This window comes from Salmo salar, chromosome ssa12 (assembly GCF_905237065.1).
Source record: "Salmo salar chromosome ssa12, Ssal_v3.1, whole genome shotgun sequence".
NCBI classification, from domain to species: domain Eukaryota; kingdom Metazoa; phylum Chordata; class Actinopteri; order Salmoniformes; family Salmonidae; genus Salmo; species Salmo salar.
The window spans coordinates 9,018,242-9,043,198 of record NC_059453.1 but is presented as its reverse complement, the minus strand read 5'-3'; the positions used below and the strand labels follow the sequence as shown (position 1 = coordinate 9,043,198).

At 43.1% G+C, this 24,957-nt stretch overlaps 1 protein-coding gene and 1 long non-coding RNA gene across 4 annotated transcripts; both read left to right on the top strand.

The window, feature by feature from the left end:
- Window positions 1-47: 47 nt before the first annotated feature.
- Window positions 48-11,683, top strand: LOC106564116 (zinc finger protein 585B). Of its 3 annotated transcripts, none has more exons than XM_014130114.2 (7): window positions 48-135; window positions 1,746-1,948; window positions 2,346-2,450; window positions 4,706-4,801; window positions 4,953-5,063; window positions 7,429-7,561; window positions 7,690-11,683. In XM_014130114.2, exons 1-7 carry the CDS (start codon window positions 114-116, stop codon window positions 10,383-10,385), a joined length of 3,366 nt encoding a protein of 1,121 aa, XP_013985589.2. In that variant the 5' UTR covers window positions 48-113; the 3' UTR covers window positions 10,386-11,683. The 3 variants fall into 3 exon arrangements, with proteins under 3 accessions (XP_013985589.2, XP_013985588.2, XP_013985590.1); XM_014130113.2 differs by having other exon boundaries at window positions 2,346-3,008; XM_014130115.2 differs by having other exon boundaries at window positions 2,346-3,008; window positions 4,966-5,063; window positions 7,690-7,949.
- Window positions 11,684-15,932: 4,249 nt separating this feature from the next.
- Window positions 15,933-16,913, top strand: LOC106564117 (uncharacterized). The gene is made up of 2 exons (XR_001319408.2): window positions 15,933-16,320; window positions 16,416-16,913. It is a non-coding gene; the product is annotated as an uncharacterized lncRNA (long non-coding RNA).
- The last annotated feature ends 8,044 nt before the right edge of the window (window positions 16,914-24,957 follow it).

Below are 24,957 nucleotides of genomic sequence, written 5' to 3'. Positions count from 1 at the left end.
TTTTCTACTATTGTATGGAGGGACTTTATTTTGAAATTCCCCTAAATTCCGTGACCCGGATTTGACCTGTTAGTGCAACTGGCAAGAACACGTAGCTAGCTAACAAACTCGAAATGCAACATCTCAAGGAAAAAGGTAACTAGTAGCTAGCTAGTAGTTTGCTGTCGTTGCAGTGTGGTAGCATCTGCAGAGAAATGTTCCTAAGATTGTTCTCTCTTTGGCCTCTGTCTCATAGCTAACTAACTAGCTAGCTAAAGTGAGTTATTTAAGTTGCGATCAAGTGACAGCTAGGCTAGCGAGCTATATAAACTAGCCTATTATGAATTCGGCAGCGAAAATCTTTACCTTGTAATTTGCCGTGGTAGCCTCACGTTATGTCAAGAACAGTATTTGTATTTATTAAGGGATTCCCATTAGTTCCTGCCAAGGCAGCAGCTAACGTTACTCTTCTTGGGGTCCAAACACACCAAAGCACCCACGTTACGTATAAAACAGTGAACTATGTACTGAATGAACTAAAGATAAAACAGTACATCATATAACATCCCTACACCACCACATATCCACAACACAAAATGTAAAATACCACCATACAATTTTAGATAAAAATTTTTACATTTTATTTAACCTTTATTTAACTAGGCAAGTCAGTTAAGAACAAATTCTTATTTACAATGACGGCCTAACCTGGACGAAGCTGGGCCAATTGTGCGCCGCCCTATGGGACTCCAAATTACGGCCGGTTGTGATACAGCCTGGAATCGAACCAGGATCTGTAGTGATGCCTCAAGTTCTGAGATGCAGTGCTGCACCACGCGGGAGCCATCTCCAGATCCTTATCTTAATTGCCTATAACCACAAAAAATAATAATTGCCTATAATCGTGGTCAATCTACGTTGAGATGGCTGTTTCTATGGCGATTTAAAGGGAAAGTCTCAGAAAAACACAATGAAAACAGGAACAGATTGTCTTTGGAGGGTGGATATTGAAATTCAGTCTGTTAGCTTCATGGCTACTGACGTGAGTGCTATGGGTCGGTAGTCATTTAGGCAGGTTACCGTCGCTTTTTTGGGGCACAAGGACTATGGTGGTCTGCTTGAAACATGTAGGTATTACAGACTCGGTCAGGGAGAGGTTGAAAATGTCAATGAAGACACTTGCCAGTTGGTCCACGAATGCTCTGAGTACACGTCCTGGTAATGTCTGGCCCTGCGTCCTTGTGAATGTTGACCTGTTTAAAGGTCTTACTCACATCGGCTTCAAAGAGCGTGATCACACAGTCGTCCGGAACAGCTGGTGCTCTCATGCATGCTTCAGTGTTGCTTGCCTCGAAGCGAGCGTAAAAGGCATTTTGCCCGTCTGGTAGGCACTGGGCAGCTCGCGCCTAGGTTTCCCTTTGTAGTCTGTAATAGTTTGCAAGCCTGCCACATCCGATGAGCGTCAGAGCCAGTGTCAACTTCATAACAAACATTGTGAGGCAGCTGTGAGTGGAAAAAAAGATCTGTGAGCCCTTTCCAAAAGCCATGGAATATAATTGACTGAAATGCATAATTTGACACTTGCCAACATTCATGCAGACTCCTACATACACTGATTCAGTCTGCACTCTAACATATAGACCTCAGGGATAATTAGCAACATGGTATCATTTGGAAATGACTAACCTTTTTTCTGTACGCTCAGGTTGACTTCCCCAGGGACTGGCCCACAAACGATGTCTCCTTTTCTGAATTTGTGCCTGTAGGTCCCTTTCTTCCCCCAGCGTCTCTGCGTCTTTTGGTTCCTCCACTGCGGCTGATGTCTGCAGCTCTATGGCAGGTTGTTCAGCGGAGAGACGTCATGGACTACGGCTTGGTGGAGGAGTTTGTCATCACTGTGTTGGACATAGTCCCAGATCTGATGAGTTACAGAGAGAAAGTCCAACTCATCATGGGCCTGAGAGCACAGGTGAGAGATGGGGCTGATGGGTGGAGAGGGTAAAGGAGAGATGAGACTCAGGAGAACCCCTTGTTTCAACACCGGGGGTGAGGTCACTTCATTAGATGCATGTAGTTGTTTGGTTATAATCTGGGTAATTCTATATGAAGTAATTAGCTTGAGAACTAGGCTATACCACTGTGCATTGCTATAGAAATTGATATAGTCCCATGAAAAAGTATTCTCCCAAAGGCACAGTTTTCATGTTTTCTGAAACATGATGCATACACCGCCGTGCTTAAAATGGCTCCATAGGAAACAGGCTCATCTCAGCTGCAGTCCATACACTGGTTTTGTTTGCTGGCTCACGCACCAGTATAATTTGATGGAGTTCTTTAAAAGATAATCTAACTTTTACTCCTATCAGCTGGTTCTGAAGTTGTTGCACTCAGAACAACTAGCCGACTCTGATTCCATCCAGTCACACCTGAATAGGATGAAGACCTGCAGCATCACCCATAGGGACAACCAGGTGAGTCACTCAGAACAACTAGCCGACTCTGATTCCATCCAGTCACACCTGAATAGGATGAAGACCTGCAGCATCACCCATAGGGACAACCAGGTGAGTCACTCAGAACAACTAGCCGACTCTGATTCCATCCAGTCACACCTGAATAGGATGAAGACCTGCAGCATCACCCATAGGGACAACCAGGTGAGTCACTCAGAACAACTAGCCGACTCTGATTCCATCCAGTCACACCTGAATAGGATGAAGACCTGCAGCATCACCCATAGGGACAACCAGGTGAGTCACTCAGAACAACTAGCCGACTCTGATTCCATCCAGTCACACCTGAATAGGATGAAGACCTGCAGCATCACCCATAGGGACAACCAGGTGAGTCACTCAGAACAACTAGCCGACTCTGATTCCATCCAGTCACACCTGAATAGGATGAAGACCTGCAGCATCACCCATAGGGACAACCAGGTGAGTCACTCAGAACAACTAGCCGACTCTGATTCCATCCAGTCACACCTGAATAGGATGAAGACCTGCAGCATCACCCATAGGGACAACCAGGTGAGTGTCACTCAGTGACATTGTAACTCTGCTGGTGGAAGCCTTCAATGTCATTATCCATGCTAAAATGGGTTATAATCCATCCAGAGCCATCATTTTAACTCTATGGTTTTCAAATCATTACAGCTGTCTCAACCCCTCGGGGAAAAAGGGTTTGCGATAACTAGTTATGTAACGGAGAAATAGGTGGGTAAATGCTGATCCCCGTTCACGGGTAGTAAGGTAACGTTCCCTACACTTTCAATGTATTTTTCCAATAAAGTTGGGCAAACGCTCACGGCAAAATAAGAAAGGTACGTCAACGGCATACACACAGCTTGCGATTGTGCCACGTGTTCTGGTTAAGCAGGCAAGGTGTTATAGATGCTGGCTCTTTTGATTTTTATTCACTGTGCTATCCATTCTTCCTGTTATTCACTGTGCTATCCATACCTCCTGTTATTCACTGTGCTATCCATACTTCCTGTTATTCACTGTGCTATCCATTCTTCCTGTTATTTACTGTGCTATCCATTCTTCCTGTTATTCACTGTGCTATCCATTCTTCCTGTTATTCACTGTGCTATCCATTCTTCCTGTTATTCACTGTGCTATCCATTCTTCCTGTTATTTACTGTGCTATCCATTCTTCCTGTTATTCACTGTGCTATCCATACCTCCTGTTATTCACTGTGCTATCCATACTTTCTGTTATTTACTGTGCTATCCATACCTCCTGTTATTCACTGTGCTATCCATACTTTCTGTTATTTACTGTGCTATCCATTCTTCCTGTTATTTACTGTGCTATCCATACTTCCTGTTATTCACTGTGCTATCCATTCTTCCTGTTATTTACTGTGCTATCCATACTTCCTGTTATTTACTGTGCTATCCATTCTTCCTGTTATTCACTGTGCTATCCATTCTTCCTGTTATTCACTGTGCTATCCATTCTTCCTGTTATTCACTGTGCTATCCATTCTTCCTGTTATTCACTGTGCTATCCATACTTCCTGTTATTCACTGTGCTATCCATTCTTCCTGTTATTTACTGTGCTATCCATTCTTCCTGTTATTCACTGTGCTATCCATACTTCCTGTTATTCACTGTGCTATCCATACTTTCTGTTATTTACTGTGCTATCCATTCTTCCTGTTATTTACTGTGCTATCCATACTTCCTGTTATTCACTGTGCTATCCATTCTTCCTGTTATTCACTGTGCTATCCATACTTCCTGTTATTTACTGTGCTATCCATACTTCCTGTTATTTACTGTGCTATCCATACCTCCTGTTATTCACTGTGCTATCCATTCTTCCTGTTATTCACTGTGCTATCCATTCTTCCTGTTATTCACTGTGCTATCCATTCTTCCTGTTATTCACTGTGCTATCCATTCTTCCTGTTATTTACTGTGCTATCCATTCTTCCTGTTATTCACTGTGCTATTCGTACTTCCTGTGAGTCACTGCTATTCGTACTTCCTGTGAGTCACTGCTATTCGTACTTCCTGTGAGTCACTGTGCTATTCGTACTTCCTGTTAGTCACTGTGCTATTCGTACTTCCTGTGAGTCACTGTGCTATTCGTACTTCCTGTGAGTCACTGTGATATTCGTACTTCCTGTTAGTCACTGTGATATCCGTACTTCCTGTTATTCACTGTGATATCCATACTTCCTGTTATTCACTGTGCTATCCATACTTCCTGTAGATTTGTGATCCTGAGGTGGAGGCATCAGAATCCAACTTCCTGAATCTGATTAAAACGCTGCTGGAAGACCCAGTTGAGAGAGAACGCTTCTTTCAGGTCAGTGACTAAGTAGCTGATTCTGTTGATGATGATGATGGTGATGAGGAGGATAATAACTCCAAGGTGTTGAATGCTTTGACAAGGTAGTGCTCAATGCTTAGATTCAAAAAGCACTGTCCTATTCTCTACTTGTTTGGTTGTTTCTCAGAACGTTTTTCCAGAGGAATTCGGCCCAAAGTATCACTCCGCACTGCAGACTCTGGTGTGGGAGTTCCTCTCCAGACTGGAGAAGCTGCTTCCATCACCGACCCTTCAACAGGTACCACCATAACATCTTACTACCTTCATCAGCATCGGACTGAGGCTAGCCTTCATACATCAGTGTTATACCCAACGGGGACTTTACACAAATGCAAAAATCTCCATTAAGTGCATGAATAGATGCATAAAATGTATATTTTATTCTATACCATTGTGCGTTTTATACCATTCATGCATTTTGTCAGCGTCCTGGATAAACACGGTTTCTTTTCAGATGTATTAATGTGGTATACTTCAGCAACCACACTTTAATTAAATAATGTACAACTTCATTTTCCCTTGTAGTTATTCTTTGGAATGCTACTCGTTTTACACCGTTTAAGCTAGAAACGCCATTCAAAACTTTAAAACATGCAGACTGGTCTGGAATAGTATGCTTAAATACACCTTTTTGAAACCATTTATACTTTTAAAACTATTAAATGTTTTTTCCTCCTACAAAAAAAAACTTCATCCACTTTAATGGAATTTGTTCAACATTCTAAAGCTTCTGTTGTTGAATACTCCCATGACTTCTAACATTCTATTCACTGTAAACATTGTCACTTTTGATGCAAATCAGCGACTTTGACCACTTTCCCAAAAACTTAGACAAAAACTTAGAGCTTACAACATCTTAAGACTGTTTTATATTTGGCCTAACGACGTGTTTGTAGACAATTACAATTCGACAAGTATCGTTGGTCAAAACGACATTTCATTTTATACTCCGGTGGAATGTCTGTAGACCGTAGCTGCGACTGTCGGTTTCCATGTTCATGTCGCAGACAGAAAATGAAACTTTGACCCTGTTTCAGCGTTCGTTGTCATGGTTACCAGAAACCAGAGCGCACACGTTCTAAAAATCTTAGGTAGAATGCCCTGCTTTTATTTCGTCACATTATTTAGATCTTGTTGTAATTTTCCTTCCTGTAATGATGGATCCAAATGAGCTAACGTTTAGGCGTTGTCAGCTATGCTCTGGTCATTATTTTAACTGGCCAGGCAGCTAGCTAACAAGTTAGAAACAAACCAAACATTGTTTAGGAAGTTGCTTTTAGTTGCCTGGCTTGATAGATTGACATGTACTAAATACATTTTTAGACGGACATTTTTAGACGCACACCTTAAGTCTCCGCTATTAAAATCTGAAATCAGAACAGAAATATCTTCTTCCAAACAAAAGTTACAGCTGTTTTAGTAATCACATCAACTAAACTTAACAAAAATATAAACGCAACATGTAAAGTGAAAGAAAAGATCCCAGAAATGTTCAATATTCACAAAAAGCTTATTTCTCTCAAATTTTGTGCACCAATTTGTTTACATCCCTGTTAGTGAGCATTTCTCCTTTGCCAAGATAATCCATCCACCTGACAGGTGTGGCATATCAAGAAGCTGATTAAACAGCATGATCATTACACAGGTGCACCTTGTGCTGGGGACCATAAAAAGGCCACTCTAAAATGTGCAGTTTTGTCACTCAACACAATGCCACAGATGTCTCAAGTTTTGAGGGAGCATGCAATTGGAATGCTGACTGCAGGAATGAGAATTTGGCAGTACGTCCAACCGGCCTCACAACCGCAGACCAAGTGTAAAAGTACGCCAGCACAGGGCCTCCACATCCGGCTTCTTCACCTGCGGGATTGTCTGACACCAGCCACCCGAACAGCTAATGAAACTGAGGAGTATTTCTATCTATAATAAATCCCCTTTGTGGGGAAAAACTCATTCTGATTGGCTGGGCCTGGCTCCCAAGTGGGTGGGGCTATGCCCTCCCAGGCCCACCTATGGCTGCGCCCCTGCCCAGTCATGTGAAATCCATAGATTAGGGCCTAATGAATTTATTTCAATTGACTGATTTCCTTATATGAACTGTAACTCAGTAAAATCGTTGTAATTGTTGCATTTATATTTTTGTTAAGTATACATTTTCTTTATTTTTTTTATAACTGACAGTTTGACCACATTCTCAACAAGTTAGACAAAAACGTAGTGTATGAAATCCTAGTCTACTTCCCTGCTTTTCAAATCTAATCTTCCATTACCAAAAAAATACATTCAAAAAGCTCAAGCAAGTCACACAATTTTTCTTAATGGAAAATTACCCTCTAGTTGCTGGTATTAAAAGTCCACAAGGTAATTTGAATTACTTTTATTAGTTCTACTACAGTCATTAAACTTTTACAGGACATGGATGGCAATAACTGCTAGATGCCAATAACAGCTTTTTTTAATGTAAAAAAGACAAATAATAGTCCATCAAAAAGTGGGTTTCTAGGGCAACGAGGTTATGATTTCTAGGGCAACGAGGTTATGAAAGTGTGTGATATTATACAACTGGATCTATTGTCATTGTCAAGCCATTCTCTTTCCCTCAGACTGCATCTTGGTTTCTACCTGACCCCTCTGTCCTGGAGGAATGTGGGCAGTCGGTGCGTCATCCTCAACCTTTGAGGACCCTCCTCCAGTACCACACCAACCCTTCTCCAGTCCCACATATTGAGGCCAATGGTAGGAGAAGAAGACTTTTGAAAAATGAAGGAATGATAATTGTAATTTCTTTTTTTAAACGGTTTTTGACATTCATGTTTTGATATTGCCTTTTCTTCTTCTCTTGTCCTCGGCTCTGTCATCTGGAGACAACCACATCCTGTCTCCATCTCTCCGAGAGTCATTCACTGACCAAGCTGACCCAGAGATCCAATCAGAACCCATACAGACATTTATGACCATTCAAAGCCCTGGATCATATTACTTTGAGTCAGAAATGATACCTTCGCTGGATTACAGGGAGAGTCAACGAGGGATGAATTTAGACCGCACTGCAAATGTCGACATTTTGCCTTTGAATGAAGAGGTAGAGTGTGTAAACAAGGAAAGTCTTGACAAAGAGAGTGAAATGGATCATGCTTTTCTTCACCTTCGTGCTGACAGTGGGCCGAAAATCCAACCAGGAGCTCACCGCTTCGAAAAGGAAGTGCAGGACGTTTCTAATTTGTCTACGTCCTGTCGGCTCCATAAGCCCACGGTGCTGCTGCACAGACTTGACATTACTGATATGCTGTCACCTGTGTCAGAGGTTCTTCCAACGCCGAGCAGAGAGAGGCTTCAGATTGACAATGTGGAAACCCAAGGACAGAGAGAAGGACGGGTCATATCACAAAAGAGCGAGAGGAATGTCGACGTAGAGCCCTCAGATAGCCAACCTCAATATTCTCTGGTCCCTGGCCCATGCCATACTAAGGGGCAGCCTAAAAGAAGCATGCGTGTCAAAATATGCTCCTTGTGTGGGGAAACTTTCAGGGAAGCAAAGGATTTGACAGCACACATAACATCTCACACTGAGCAGAGGCCTTACCAGAACACCATGTGTAGACAAGACGTTAAACACCATGAGGACTTACAGAAACATCGTCAGAATGTGTGTGAGGTGGCAATTCAACCAGAAGAGGATAACACGTCTGCGACATGGACGGAGGATTGCACAGCGATATCCCAGCCCCACGACACTTTACCCCAGAGAAGGCACATGAAAATCCAACATGGTAAACCAAGACAGTCTTCCAAAGTCACCAAATGCTCCCTGTGTGACAGGACCTTCAGTAAGGCGTCCCACATGGAAAAGCACATGAGATACACACATGGGAAGCTCCTGTGCCTCAACTGTGGGGACGTTTTTGAGAACTCCACTTTGAAGAAACATCAAAAAGTGTGCTTGAAGACAAAGAAACGTCTCTCTTGCTCTCTGTGCGGGGACACCTTTGATCTCTCTGAGCCAAACGAGCGTGAGGACGTGAACCCACAGCAACTTCAGAGGAAGGCTCTTCCAGAGGCCAGCGCGCTTTTAGCAGCAGTAGAAAATGCGACAGAGATACCTCAGCCCTCAAACACAACACCCCAAAACCCAACCACCTCCAATGCTCTACCCTTTCAGCTAGCTAATCATTACAGAAAATGCCTTTTGTGTAAAGAAGCTTTTGATAATGGAGATGACCTGAGAAGACATCTGAGATTTCAACATGGTGTACTTCCTTATCTGTGCTTCAAATGTGGGGAGAGTTTCCAAAGCACATCTGATCGGGAGAAACACTCAGACGAGTGTTCCGGTCAAAACATTCCAGATTCTAGAAAGTGTCCCGGGTGCAGGACAAGGACTTCTCAATATAGGCAGCAGCAGCAGGAAACGACAAGTCAGGAAGTGAACCTTAAGAGACACCAGACAGCCTGGCCACTAAATACAGGGGAAAAGGAGATGGAGATCCCACAGTCCAGCAGCACAGACGTCGACTTCTCAGATGACTCTCAGCAACACCAGCTAAACCAATCAGTCAATCAATCAAACTTATTTGTAAGGTGCTTTTTCGATCAGCGAACTGCTCTTACAGTAAGCCGGTCTAGACCCCGAAGAGCCAACCAGTGTGATGAGAGGAACATTCAGACACAGCAAGACGTCAATGAGGAAGTCAATGCAAGCCAAACCCTAAGGGAGGTTGACCCAGCAGGTGGAAGCACATCTCAGCCTTCAAGGGGGAACGGGATAGAGACTCCCCATCCCCACAGTACTGAATCCCAGAACCCAACAACCTGCGACGCTTCCCCCACTCTGCCCCCTGGTGTGAATTTAGATTCTAGAACATGTCATGTGTGCTCCAAGAGTTTTCGTAGGAAACAATCCCTGATTTTGCATCTGAGACGTCACGGTGAGGGGGCCATTAAGTGTCCCATATGTTCAAGGTGCTTTGGTCGCAACAGGGATTTAAAGTTTCACCTGGCCAACAAATCAGGTTGTGGGCCAATGCGCCGTAATCTTACCACCGTAATCGTTCCCACAAAAGACACGCCGGTCTTCACTTGCCCCGATTGTCTGCAACAGTTCACAAGCGAAAAGAAAGTGAAATCCCACATGGTATGTCACACAGGAGATGGGTTCTCCTGTAGCTTTTGTGGCAAAATGTTTGCTGGACATAATCAATTAAAGTTTCATATTCGTTGTCATAGTTACAGGCCTTATCTATGTGATACGTGTGGCAAGGATTTCCCATCTCAGAGTGCATTGGAATCACACGAGCGTGTGCACACAGACGAGCGGGCATACTCTTGCACGGATTGTGGGAAAACCTTTAAGCGTAAGGGTACCCTGACACAACATCGACTGATTCATACGGGAGAGCGGCCATTTGCGTGTACTCTTTGTCAAGTACGCTTTACCACTAATAAGCATCTGAAACTGCACATGATGTGTCACACAGGGGAGAGGCCTTTCAAATGTCTGCTTTGTGGGAAGGGCTTTAGACAGAAAGGCGATTTGAGGCAACATCAAGCTCTGTGTTCCTAGTTGCCTTTCGGCTCAAGAGTTAAGATAAAGAGTTCTTATTGCGTCTGTCAGTATTCAGACGTGTTATAATTCCGTCTTACTCTGCGTTCATAACATCTGGTAAATTTGGGAATACCAGCAATCCGACTGTGGAAAAAAAATCCGCTTGAACGCCTCTCCAACTGGTAATTACTAGTGGGGAAACTGGTCTGTCATCTCTGAGCTTCCGACTTCTGCCACATGCTGAACTTTGACGTCCCAGACGAAGAAATTTAATTAAGGAAATTACCTTGATAACAGCATTTTTGGCAGTGAAATGCAACAACAAAACATTATTTATAAAAATAAATAATTAATCTAGGAATGTTTTTTTGAAAACAAGTTGTTAGTGAGCAGGTTGCTGTACTTTCAGTTTATGGTTGACACAGCTTTGCCATCAGCCAATCGGCGTTTTCTAAATTGGTTCAAAGCATGTGAATGTACTCAACTCGTTGCTCCCAGTTTCCCGTTTGTCTTGAAGGCAGCATTAAGCACGCCCATGGGAAGTGCCACAGGTGCATTCCAAGACGGTTTGGAATGGAGACTTCAACTTACTATTTTGATGAGGTTATCAATTAGCCTATTAGACCAATGTCAATGGGGATGCTTCCAAATGCAATAGACCTTATTCCACCCGTCGCATAAATAAGGCCTATTAAGTACGACATGAATGGTTTCATTTCTTTGTCTTGCACAATTGTCCATGGCTGTCTTATTGCAACGATCCAGAACTTTCTGAGAGGAGATAAATATTGTCTGATTCGAGGAATCACTGAAGACTGAAATGCTGATAAAATGCTATTGTAACAGATCTCTCAGTGGGCAGATGTTCCATTGGGTGAATTTTGGGGAGGATGATGCACTGCCCAGTTTCAAGCACATGTGTAGAAGTCTGAATACTGGGGCTTGTGCCAGTAAACTCATAATTCAGCCAACTCTGAAAAGAGCACTAGTCATTTTGATTTGTGATATACACTAACGGGTAAATTAGATAACATTCCTGTTGGGTGGTTCTTATCAACAGACTGAAACCCTTATACTTTTTCCACACAAAAAAACTGCTTCTTTGAGTTACTTTTGAATTCTCCATATTGAATGAGTTACTTTTGAATTCTCCCTATTGAATGAAATAATCTAATCTGTTGAAAAATGTGTATTTTTTTAATTACAAACTTCTTAGCTTTGTAAAACAGCCAATTGTATATATCCTTTACAAAACTGCAACTATATGTCTACAAGAATTGTAATAAACATAACAGCAACCCATGCATTATCCTCAATTTTGTCATCTTTCCATTTTGTATGTTACAATTTGTTCCACAATGCCCTGTAATGAACGGTTAGAAACACGTCAAAATGAATCATTTTGGCCTCTCCCCGATCTGTCTTAGTGAAAAGTTATCGACAACAGTTTCTGAATTTACATCCATTGTACATAAATGATTATTCTGTGGGAATCATTCTTAAGGTATTGGTTGTTACAGGTAACTGCCAAAATAATGGAAACACGTGAGTAAATGAGGGATACAAATGATATTGAAAGCAGGTGCATCCACACAGGTGTGGTTTCTGAGTTAATTAAGCAATTAACATCCCATCATGCTTAGGGTCATGTACTGTATATAAATGCTGGGCAGGCAATTATTTTGGCTACCATGGCTATACTCTCATAGGATGACCTTGCTCCCATCCACAGGGCACGAGTGGTCACTGAATGGTTTGATGAGCATGAAAACGATGTAAACCATATGCGATGGCCATCTCAGTCACCAGATCTCAACCCAATTGATCACTTATGGGAGATTCTGGAGCAGGGCCAGAGCTTTCCCACCACCACCATCAACAAAATAACAAATTATGGATTTTCTCATGGAAGAATGGTGTCCCATCCCTCCAATAGAGTTCCAGACACTTGTATAATCATTGCCAAGGTGCATTGAAGTTGTTCTGGCTCGTTGTGACCCAACACCAATAATAAGACACTATGTTGGTGTTTCCTTTATTTTGGCAGTTACATATGTCACGTGAGACAGGCTGAATTAACATGATAAAGCCACAATGATTGAAAGCCACAATAATTTCTATCTTAATAATCAAATCATTTTCTGGGTAACAAATGAGTACTGTGATTGTTTTCAATTCAAATGGTCAAAAATTGCTTCTCAGCAAAGAACAATTTCTCAAGCTAGAATGTTGCTAGGACTGTCTGGTCAGATCCTGGGCCTCTCTGGTCAGGTCCTGGACCTCTCTGGTCAGGTCCTGGACCTCTCTGGTCAGGTCCTGGTCCTCTCTGGTCAGGTCCTGGACCTCTCTGGTCAGGTCCTGGACCTCTCTGGTCCTCTCTGGTCAGGTCCTGGTCCTCTCTGGTCAGGTCCTGGACCTCTCTCAGATCTTGGACCTCTCTGGTCAGGTCCTGGTCCTCTCTGGTCAGGTCCTGGACCTCTCTGGTCAGGTCCTGGACCTCTCTGGTCCTCTCTGGTCAGGTCCTGGTCCTCTCTGGTCAGGTCCTGGACATCTCTCAGATCTTGGACCTCTCTGGTCAGGTCCTGGTCCTCTCTGGTCAGGTCGTTCATTCTTTTATTAGTTGAATCCACCAGTATTTGGACAAAACACTTGGAGCTATTTTGTTGTTGTTGTAACAACTGCTTGTATAACTATTTTTGTTTGTTTAAAAGATCCTTCACGTGTGATAGACTCCACTGTCCTCAACGGTACTCCCGCCGGCTTTGTTCTTTGTCATGGTAGCTAGGGCAAAACTCCATCCCACCAAAACAGAGATTTCAGGCGGTCTTTTCAAACAACTCTTACACTAGAAGGGCATTATCATAATTTTCACAGTATTATTCCAACCTCATAGTGTGGAAACATATATAAAACACAGGACAATCACTTTTTTTAATGCATTGGACCTTTAACTAAAGTGACCATTAAACTGCATTTACTATATTGCAGATTGCACCTTTAATAAGATACTTTGGTGAAGATAGATAGGACTGGGTAGAAGCTCTAAAAACAACATTCTGTTTCGCTGTCCTCTTGGATAGATAGGACTGTGTAGACGCTCTCATTTTACATTTACATTTTAGTCATTTAGCAGACGCTCTTATCCAGAGCGACTTACAGTAGTGAATGCACACATTTTTCTTTTTTTTTGTACTGGCCCCCCGTGGGAATCGAACCCACAACCCTGGCGTTGCACACACCATGCTCTACCAACTGAGCCACAGGGAAGGCTCTCAAAACAACGTTCTGTTTCACTGTCCTCTTGGATAGATAGGACTGGGTAGAAGCTCTAAAAACAACATTCTGTTTCACTGTCCTCGTTTAGTTTCAGAACCATTGCTTTTAATCCACTTCTTTTCTGTTCCTCCTTTTCGTTTGTTTTCTGTTCCTCCTTTTCATTTGTTTTCTGGTCACATGATTCTCTTCTTCTCTGCCCTCATTGGGTTCATCTACAGTAGCGTGGTTCCTAGTTCTGCTTTAACTACAAGAGGGTTTTCTAAAACGGAATAGACTTACGTTAGCCTTGGATGTGATGTGGCCAAAGCCACATTCATTCTTCATGAGTGTGGCATACTGTTACTAGCTAAAACCAAAAGAAGGCACGCTATTCAAACTATACAGGAGCTTCTCAACTAATCCATATTGCACACTAGTAATGCACCGACTGACCAATGTGCAAGACATTTGAAAACAGTTTAATTTTCCATTTGGCTAACAACAAAAATGGTGTCTATTGGTTGTTCTTGCGTGGGGTATGTAGTGTCAGAGAACCATTGTGTTTACACCACTCAGAGTTGGGTATGTCGTGAAAACACGATTCTCAGTCGTCATTCTCTTCACACGGTTTTCTTTTCTTCCTCATTGTCTTCTTCTCTGTCTGTTTCTGCAGCTTTATCTACCGACTGCCCTCACAACTTTCCGTTTCCCCCTCCCACCCATATTCTGTTTTCACTGTTTTCCTGTCTGGCTTTCTGTATTTCCTCCAGGCTAGCACAAAACTCTTCATAGAGTTGGTCCATACTGACTGTCTGTCATTTTGAGGGCAACCACCACCTGCTCCAGGTCAGTGAAGGAGAGCTCCTCATAGAGGCACATCAGTTTCACCATTACATGTTCTGGTGAGAAATCAAAACCACCTGTCAATGTATGTAATGACAGTGTCATATAACTTCAAAGTCCTGTTGCTGCTTGGACCTTTGTGCTGACAATTGTTTGTCCATCAGCTGCTTGGTCTGGTACCAAAAAAAAACGGTCCTGTTTCAGCTGAAGCATCTTCATTTTGAACTTTTGGACTTCCTCGTAAACATCTGTGATGCAGAGCGTTGTTTCCTCCAGCTTTTTACGAGTTGGTCAAAAACACACCCACGTTGTGGAAAAAGCACAGATAAATCTCGGCAGATTCTGTTTTTTCTTCATACTCAAATATACTCACGGGACAGGTCTCCCCAAGGGACCTGAAGTATGAAGTAAGAGCTGGCCAGCTTTGCAGGAGACGATCGACAGCTGGATGAAGACAGAGCCATCGTGTGCAAACATGTCACAAAATTTCACGCCACTCAATGTCAACAAAGGCAAAAAAATGCACGCAGTTCCTCTCTTCGGGAAGCAGATACTGATAAGTGGCTGTAGATCTGTAAAACAATTGTCTCAATATCCACTGACAGCTGATAGCTCATAATGCCTGCAAGCACGCCTGCTATGTGAGCTGGGCAATTAGCTTTCAAAATGCGATTGTTGGCACTGCTCAATAACTGGTAAACGGAGAGGTGTTTCCGCAGTATATGTCAAGAAGAATGCACCGATATTACTAGCACCTTTAGCTCGCGTGGCCTAGCGCATTTCTGTGGATGCATGCTGAGTTAGGTCATTCTTCCCTCCATGGCCAATTGAGAATTCCCGACGCATAAAGTACAGAAAGCTTTCGTCGAGTCACCACTGACGGGCTTAACCCACGTCTTTTTTTGCTTCACATTGTGCAGCTACAACAAAGTATTTTTGCAGCCAAAACAACAAAAAATGTGTCTGTCCAAATACTTTTTGAGCCTCACTGTAGATCAGCAGACACAGTGAGTATGTCAAAGTTACTGGACAGTGACCAACTAAAGGAAAATTGGGGAGGGGGTGTAAAAAAATTGTGTTAAGGAGGACACACGACCGATTGTATCGACCTCTTACCTTTAACCCACACGGCTCCCAAGTTTTCACCATCACTGTAAAAACCCTCGTTATTTTGTTGCTTTGACAGTCATTTCTGATTATTAATTTCATTTGATTAAAGTGATTCATTTTAAAGGTAAAGAAAAATAATCTGTCCCTTGTGTTAAGGTCAACCGTGTTACGTGAACTGAACTCTCGTCTTAATATGGAGAAACTATTCCTTAATAAAATAAATATCAAAAAGAAAACATTGACCATCTATGTAATAGTCAAATCATAGTGTAAAGGAAGGTGAGCTGGTTCTGCACTTTTGGGGCCTTTTCTGGTGTTTTGTGGTGGAAAACTGAGTGGGTCGAGCGTAACACTTCTACCCGGTTACCTGAGCTTCCATTTCCCCTGTCACAGGGGGGTTTATGTCTGAATTAAGATGAAACCGTCAACCCTGATACTTTTTTTGGTACTTAATATAGGTCTTTTTTATTTAACCTCGAGATGGGATGTGTGTTTTTTTTTGTTTTTTTTTAAGTTGAACGTGTGCTCTTTTTGGCAATGTTAAAATTAGGTGAAATAAGTGGGTTTTTTTCTCCACAACTCCAAAAGGCACCGAATTAGTGGAACGACCCTTATGAGTTTTTCAGAAATGTTTCAGGACCTCCGTGACACAAGATGGCGACACGGACCTAAAAAACCTTTCATATTCCATATAGATGGGCTATCGAAGAAGAAGCAATGCCGAGTCCAGAACGGGACAGCTAAGGTAGCTTGCATTTACATGTATCCTCATTTCACATTCCTCTATACCTACCGATTGCATACATTATAAAGTCAGGTTATTGTATTGTTCCCAAACAGATCGTTGTAACATGGTGTTGAGTCGTCTTCTATCCGCTCTGCTCAACAAAGCGCAAGTGGTGGAAAAACTGGCCGAGTTGCGACCTATACGACGGGCCGCACAGCTCACCGCTTATGCCTGGATGAAGGCAAGAATTGCCGGAAAAGATGCGACAACCAAACTGCTGAAGTTCAAAACAGTTCGCCAGATACGACATGAGGCTTTGGGACTGCCTAAAAACGTCGGGGAGATGGGGAGAAAAGCCGGAAGACTTCGGGATTCTTTAGTAAAGGATGTGAAAGACGGGATAAGGGACAATTCGAGACAAGTTAAAGACAAGGACAAATGATGCTGTGTTCAACAACAAACCAAATAGTATATTTTAAGGCCATCATAATGGTTTTCTTTAGCTCTCAAAAACACTATTCTGACTAGTATTCAAAATAAAAGCCCACATTTCAAAACACTGCAATGTGTAGAATTCATTCAAAAACATTAAAATATTACATTTGAATCTATGTCCATTTTTATTGTGATTTATAAGCAAACGCAAGGAGTACTTTATGGAAACAATTACAAACATGCTTCAAAAAACATTTAAAACCTGTTAGGGATAGGGGGCAGTATTTTCACGTTCGGATGAAAAGCGTGCCCAGAGTACACTGCCTGCTCCTCGGGCCCAGAGTCAAATATTTGCATATTATTAGTAGATTTGGATAGAAAACACTCCGACGTTTCTAAAACTGTTTGAATGATGTCTGGGAGTATAACATAACTCATATGGCAGGCAAAAACCTGAGAAACATCCAACCAGGAAGTGGGAAATCTGAGGGTTGTAGTTTTTCTATCTAATCCCTTTCCAAACTACAGCGTCTGTGGGGTCATATTGCACATCCTAAGGCTTCCACTAGATGTCAACAGTCTTTAGAACCTTGTTTCATGCTTCTACTGTTACTGGGCAGAGAATAAGAGCCCAGTCAACCAGTGGACTGCCTGGGACCAGTGAGTTTACTGTGCAAGCACGCAGGCGCACCGCTCCTTATTTTTCCTCTGTAATGAATACGCTATTGTCCGGTTGGAACATTATCGAATATTTATGTTAAAAAGAACCTAAGGATTGATTGTAAACATTGTTTGACATGTTTCTAAGAACGGTAATGGAACATTTTGACTTTTTGTCTCTGGTTTTACGCTCGCGCATTTTGCCTTTGGATAGTGATCTGAATGTGCGAACAAAAGGAGGTATTTGGACATAAATATGGAGTTTTTCAACTGGGAGTCCTGGGAGTGCATTCCAACGAAGATCAGCAAAGGTAAGTGAAGATTTTTAATACTATTTCTGAGTTTAGTTGACTCCAGAACTTGGCGGGTAACTGTATAGCTTGCTTTGATAGCTGAGCTCTGTACTCAGAATATTGAACAATGTGCTTTCGCCGTAAAGCTATTTTGAAATCTGACAGCGGTTGCATTAAGGAGAAGTGTATCTATAATTCTTTCAATAACTGTGGTAAAGTTTATCAACGTTTATGATGAGTATTTTTGGAAATTGATGTGCTCATTCACCGGAAGTTTTGGGAGGCAATACATTTTCTTAACATCACGCGCCAATGTAAAATGTTTTTAAAAAAATATATAAATATGAACTTTATCGAACAAAACATACATGTATTGTGTAACATTGAGTCCTGGGAGTGTCATCTGATGAAGATCAAAGGTTAGTGATTAATTTTAGCTGTATTTCTGTTTTTTGTGATGCCTCTCCTTGCTTGGAAAATGGCTGTGTGGTTTTTCTTGTGAAGTTGATGTCCTAACATAATCTAATGTTATGCTTTTGCCGTAAAGCCTTTTTGAAATCGGACAATGTGGTTGGATTAACGAGAAGATGCTCTTTAAAATGGTGTATAATAGTTGTATGTTTGAGAAAATTGAATTATGAGATTTTTGCTGTTTTGTATTTCGCGCCCTGCTATTCCATTGGCTGTTGGCGAGCAGAACCCCTGTCCATAACAGGTTTTAAGACCCCTATCGAAAAATACAATGTTCAGATTGGTATATTCACAATTTTGGGCTGTGGAGAAGAAAAAAAAACAATTCTATGTGCTGAGATAAATGTGGGGTTGGGAATACTCTGTAGGGTCTGTAGAATCTATGGCGGTTACTGTATAGGGTCTGTAGAATCTATGGCGATAACTATATAGGGTCTGTAGAATCTATACAATGTGTTATTTCTTATGGGACTGTGGTCTAAATACCCAGCAGCACTTTCTACCCAGCCCACTGGAATACATTGTAGGCCTATAACATTACAAATTGGTTTATAGAGGGAGAAAAAATAATTGTGTGTGGAAGTAAAGCTTGGGTTGGGATTACTGTGTTATTACGGTGTTATTTCTTGTGGGACTGTGGTCCAAATACCCAGCAGCACTTTCTACTCCACCCACTTGGTTCCAATGCACTACAGTGTATGGCATAGGAACCATCTATCATTTACATGTTAGTCATTTATCCAGAGAGACTTAGGGTAGTGAGTCATTTAGGAGACGCTCTTATCCAGAGAGACTTAGGGTAGTGAGTCATTTAGGAGACGCACTTATCCAGAGAGACTTAGGGTAGTGAGTCATTTAGGAGACACTTATCCAGAGAGACTTAGGGTAGTGAGTCATTTAGGAGATGCTCTTATCCAGAGAGACTTAGGGTAGTGAGTCATTTAGGAAACACTCTTATCCAGAGAGACTTAGGGTAGTGAGTCATTTAGGAGATGCTCTTATCCAGAGAGACTTAGGGTAGTGAGTCATTTAGGAGACGCTCTTATCCAGAGAGACTTAGGGTAGCGAGTCATTTAGGAAACGCTCTTATCCAGAGAGACTTAGGGTAGCGAGTCATTTAGGAGATGCTCTTATCCAGAGAGACTTAGGGTAGCGAGTCATTTAGGAGATGCTCTTATCCAGAGAGACTTAGGGTAGTGAGTGCATACATATCCATAGGCTACTGGTCCCCTGTGGGAATCGAACCCACAACCCTGGCGTTGAAAGCACCACGCTCTACCAACTGAGTCAACCGTACATTGATTCTACTAAGTAATCCCAACCACACTTTTACTAAGGCACATGGAATCATTTGTTTTCTATAAGCCAATGTGTAATTTATAGGCATATGGTCTATTGCATTGGGACCAATGGAGTGGTTGAAGTAGAAAGTGTTTCTAGACCTAAGTTCATTTATATATCTATCTCCTACTGAGTACTTCCTTTGAGAGAGAGAGAGAGAGAGAGAGAGAGAGAGAGAGAGATTCTACAGAGTGCTTCCTTTCTGGGCCTATAGAACTCAGTCCGCCATATACACAGTGGGGTGTATTGACAACCTTAATAAAGAAGCAATAGTGACTGTATAAAATAATTCAAACACAGCGATATTGTATGCAACAAAAATAAATGGGTAACTTCTATTATTTTATACAATCGTTCAGAGAAAGATTGTGTTTAACAAGTAATACAACAACAAATTGACACCCCTAAAGATTCTTATACAGTAGTCAGAAGTTTAGTATTTGGTCCCATATTCCTAGCACGCAATGATTATATCACCTCTACAAATGTATATCATATTCCATATGCATTTTTGTGTTTCAGATTATGTTATAACGAATAGAAATTAATGGTAAATAACGCAGTGTGTCATTTTGGAGTCACAAAAAGAAACACTAACATTAATGTGGGTGCTACCATGATTATGGATAATCCTGAATGCATTGTGAATAATGATGAGTGAGAAAGTTAGAGGGTCAAAGATCATACCCCCAAAGACATGCTAAACTCTCACCAATAACAAGGGAGGTTAGCATTATATATCATACACCCAAGACATGCTAACCTCTCACCATTACCAATAACAGGGGAGGTTAGCATTATATATCATACACCCAAGACATGCTAACCTCTCACCATTACAATAACAGGAGAGGTTAGCATTATATATCATACACCCAAGACATGCTAACCTCTCACCATTACAATAACAGGGGAAGTTAGCATTATATATCATACACCCAAGACATGCTAACCTCTCACCATTACCAATAACAGGGGAGGTTAGCATTATATATCATACACCCAAGACATGCTAACCTCTCACCATTATCAATAACAGGGGAGGTTAGCATGATCTTTGACCCACTAACTTTCTCACTCATTATTCACAGTTCATTTTGAAGGCTTACCGCCGATTCCACTATTGTTGCGCATATAAAATATTGGTGGCTCTAGTACAGGGCGCCAAGAGGGACAATTTGCAATATGTGCAATTCCAACCTCATGTCAGAACACAAAACATTTATAATTTCCATTTTGGTCCGACCTCAACTGTTATATTTACAACAATAGAACCCTTGTAATAAAATTCATGACATATTTTATTATGACTATGCCGACCTATAAAGTATTTTACATTTCATCATGACGTCATGTCATCTCACATTATGAGGATCAATTCCATTTAGAAACTGTACAGGATATTGGTCAATGAATGCACCAGATTTAGTATGTGGACATAAATCATATACTCAAAACACACATCATACATATTTTCATAAAGTACAGTTTAAAAATATGACACCTTTGTGAGGAGAATCTCAATTGCATTTCCTTGATTCCTCGTGTCCTCTCCTCGCCGCCTCACAAACCCATTGGATGAGAAGGAAATGCTATTGAGAGTCTCCCTATGACCTCAAGCTAATTGATATCTCATCCTAGATGATGACAGGGGGACGACCAAAACACAGAGCGATTGAGGCGGCAGCGGAGGCTGGTGATTTAGCCTGGAGGAGAGCAGACTCCCACTTAAATAACTCACATCCCTTCCTGGTCCCCCCAGGGCCGTGTTTACGCACCGCACAGCAGTAGAATGCTCGGCCTTGGTTCGGACCGCCGTTACACACCGCTAGACGCTTGGCTCGCCGCCCACAGTCACACAGCGGGGCCGTGATCTTGGTGCTGCGGTTCGGCAGGAACGAGGACCGGTTAACGGACGAGGAGAGGATGGAGGACGATCCACCGACAGATGGACGAGAGACAGAGGAGAGGCAAGAGGAGTACTTGTGGATCATGAAAGATGTGTTTGGCGTCTCTGCGTGCAGACTTGAACGTGAAGTCGATGGGTTAGGGTTATGGACGACAGGTCTGGGCCTGGCAAATGAAAGATTGGATGCAGAGCCGTTTGGTGTCTGTGTGTGTGAAACAGAGAGGTTAGAGTCACTGCTGGTGGTAACTGGTTTGGGTCTAGTGAAGGAAGGATTGGGAAGGTTTGTAGTAGAGGACATGGATGTGAAGGAGTTACCAGGGTTTTTTGTTGTGAGCGATCTTGACAGTGTAGCATGGAGGTTGGAGTTCTGGAGGCCTGGTCTGGGTTTGACAAAGGAATGATTGGATGCTGTCGAGGTATTGGATGTGATAGAAATACTGGATGTAGAAGAGGTATTTGAGGCTCTTGGCTTGTCCTTGTAGATCACAAAGGAGTTGTTCGATGTTGCCGTTTGCGGTCTTGACCGTGTAGCTGAGCGGTTGGAATCATGGGTAACAGGTCTGGGTTTGGCAAAGGAGAAACTGCATGAACTATTGGACCCAGAGGTGTTGAATATCCTCGTTGTCTCAGCTTTTGCAGAACTGGAGGATATTCTCGAGCCGTTCTTGACGATCACAAAGGAGTTTGACGTTTCCGTGTTCAGTCTTGACCGTGTATCTGAGAGGTTTGAGCCATGGGTAACAGGTCTGGGTTTGACAAAAGAGGAAGGGGACAGACTATAGGCTGCAGAGGTGTTGTAGGTCCTTGTTGTCTCAGCCTTCAAAGACACCAAGTTCCTTGAGGACGTCCTAGTATCGGTCTTGTGTACCAGGCTGGTCAGACGTTGGCAGGGCGTGTTGGTGGTATTGGAACTAGGCCTAGTGTTGGTTGGACCTCTACCAGGATTTGAATGTACTGGGCTTGGACACAGCAAGGTCTTCCCATAGACCGAGGTATCATTCACCTCAAACCTCTCGTTCTCTGTGTACACATCAGCAACAGAAGCCTCGTCACCAACCATGACATCCCAGTCCTCCTCCAATACCACGTCAGCATACGAACCGCACGACTCCGTTTCCACCAAGATGGGCAAGTCCTCCTCCATACTTCCTGTTTCTGGGTCGGGTCTGGCTGGGGTAGATGGGTAATGCAATTCATAGTGGTGGAGACCAGAACGAGGCTGTTGATGTAGTGATGAGGAGAGGGGATATTGAAAGTCATAGGAGAGGAGACGGACCGTATTGTTCCTATTCTAACTGTTCTGCTGCTATTACTACTACCACCACACATTGGAGTGGTCAGACCATTTAGAAGAGTCTTTGGTGAAACAATACTCTGATACGGAACAGGTTCAGCGGTTAAGTTGTAGTTCACCTGTGTTGGGAACCATGTTGTCTGAAGGCTTTGGTCGTGTTTCAACAACGTCTGTGTTGCTAACTGGCTTGCTGTTGGGTTGATTTTCAAGATGGTCGCCGCTCTCTGCCGTCTTGGAGGGTTTTTTGATAGTGGTGTTGTTATCCTCCTTGTTGCTAGGACAACCATTCCCTGCCACGTTCCCATTTCCAAACAGGGGTTTGGTCTTCAAAGGTGCCTAAGAGGTAAACAAATAAAATAAATCAATACATTATAATTATTTTTTCCCCCTTTTCTCCCCAATTACAATCTTGTCTCATCGTTGCGCCTCCCCAACGGGCTCAGGAGGCGAAGGTCGAGTCATGCGTCCTCCGAAACATGACCCGCCAAACCTCGCTCCTTAATACCCGCCCGCTTAACCCGGAAGCCAGCCGCATCAACTGACGACCGAGGTCAGCCTGCAGGCGCCCGACCCGCCACATGAGCCAAGTAAAGCCCCCCCCCGGCCAAACCCTCCCATAACCCGGACGACGCTGGGCCAATTGTGCGCTGCCATATGGGACTCCCGATCACAGCCGGTTGTGAAACAGCCCGGGATCGAATCAGGGTCTGTCGTGACCCCTCTAGCACTGAGATGCAGTGCCTTAGAACGCTGCGCCACTCGGGAGGCCCCAAATCAAAAAAAAATGTTTTACAAACTTAATTGATAGTCAGTCCAGTAAACAGAGGAGAGAGAGTCATATTCACTAGAAACCAAACGGAACAAAACGGACCCGAAACAAGGAGTGGCTTCCTGAACTCCAGTAAGAAACTCGTTTTCATTGCAAAACCTTTTACATGGCAAAATGTTTCGCTACGGTTTATACTAATGAATACAACCCAGGTGTGTATGGAACGGGAGAAGAGTCACCTACGCGCGTGAGTCTTTACGGGGGGAGGAGGAGTGGATATTCTGGGGCGTTGACAGAAATCCAAGGGTTCGATGTAGGTCGCCCCTGGGTGAGTCTTTAGGGGCGTAGTACAGTAGTCCAGGGGTCGTCAGCACGGTGGGATCGTTAGTTCTGGGGGTGTAGTAGTGGGGGTTCGTCAGGACGCCACTCACCCTCTCCAGACTGCGCGTAATCTTCATCACACAGCCATCCCTCATCATCCTCCAGGCCAGGTGGGCCGTGTTGCGGGCGTCATCCAGACCTGCAAATAATTTTCAACAAAAACTATTTTCTATGTACTATAAACTATGTCTAGATTTTCAAAAATGCTGAAGATAAATATTCACCTTGTTTATATGAATGTTATTCATTGTAACTGTTATGGGCTTCATCCAGACCATCAAACAATATGTACACTGCTCCAAAAAATAAAAGGGAACACTTAAACAACACAATGTAACTCCAAGTCAATCACACTTCTGTGAAATCAAACTGTCCACTTAGGAAGCAACACTGATTGACAATAAATTTCACATGCTGTTGTCTATTTCATTTGCACAACAGGTGGAAATTATAGGCAATTAGCAAGACACCCCCAATAAAGGAGTGGTTCTGCAGGTGGGGACCACAGACCATTTCTCAGTTCCTATGCTTCCTGGCTGATGTTTTGGTCACTTTTGAATGCTGGCGGTGCTTTCACTCTAGTGGTAGCATGAGACGGAGTCTACAACCCACACAAGTGGCTCAGGTAGTGCAGCTCATCCAGGATGGCACATCAATGCGAGCTGTGGCAAGAAGGTTTGCTGTGTCTGTCAGCGTAGTGTCCAGAGCATGGAGGCGCTACCAGGAGACAGGCCAGTACATCAGGAGACGTGGAGGAGGCCGTAGGAGGGCAACAACCCAGCAGAAGGACCGCTACCTCCACCTTTGTGCAAGGAGGAGCAGGAGGAGCACTGCCAGAGCCCTGCAAAATGACCTCCAGCAGGCCACAAATGTGCATGTGTCTGCTCAAACGGTCAGAAACAGACTCCATGAGGGTGGTATGAGGGCCCAACGTCCACAGGTGGGGGTTGTGCTTACAGCCCAACACCGTGCAGGACGTTTGGCATTTGCCAGAGAACACCAAGATTGGCAAATTCGCCACTGGCGCCCTGTGCTCTTCACAGATGAAAGCAGGTTGACACTGAGCACATGTGACAGACGTGACAGAGTCTGGAGACGCCGT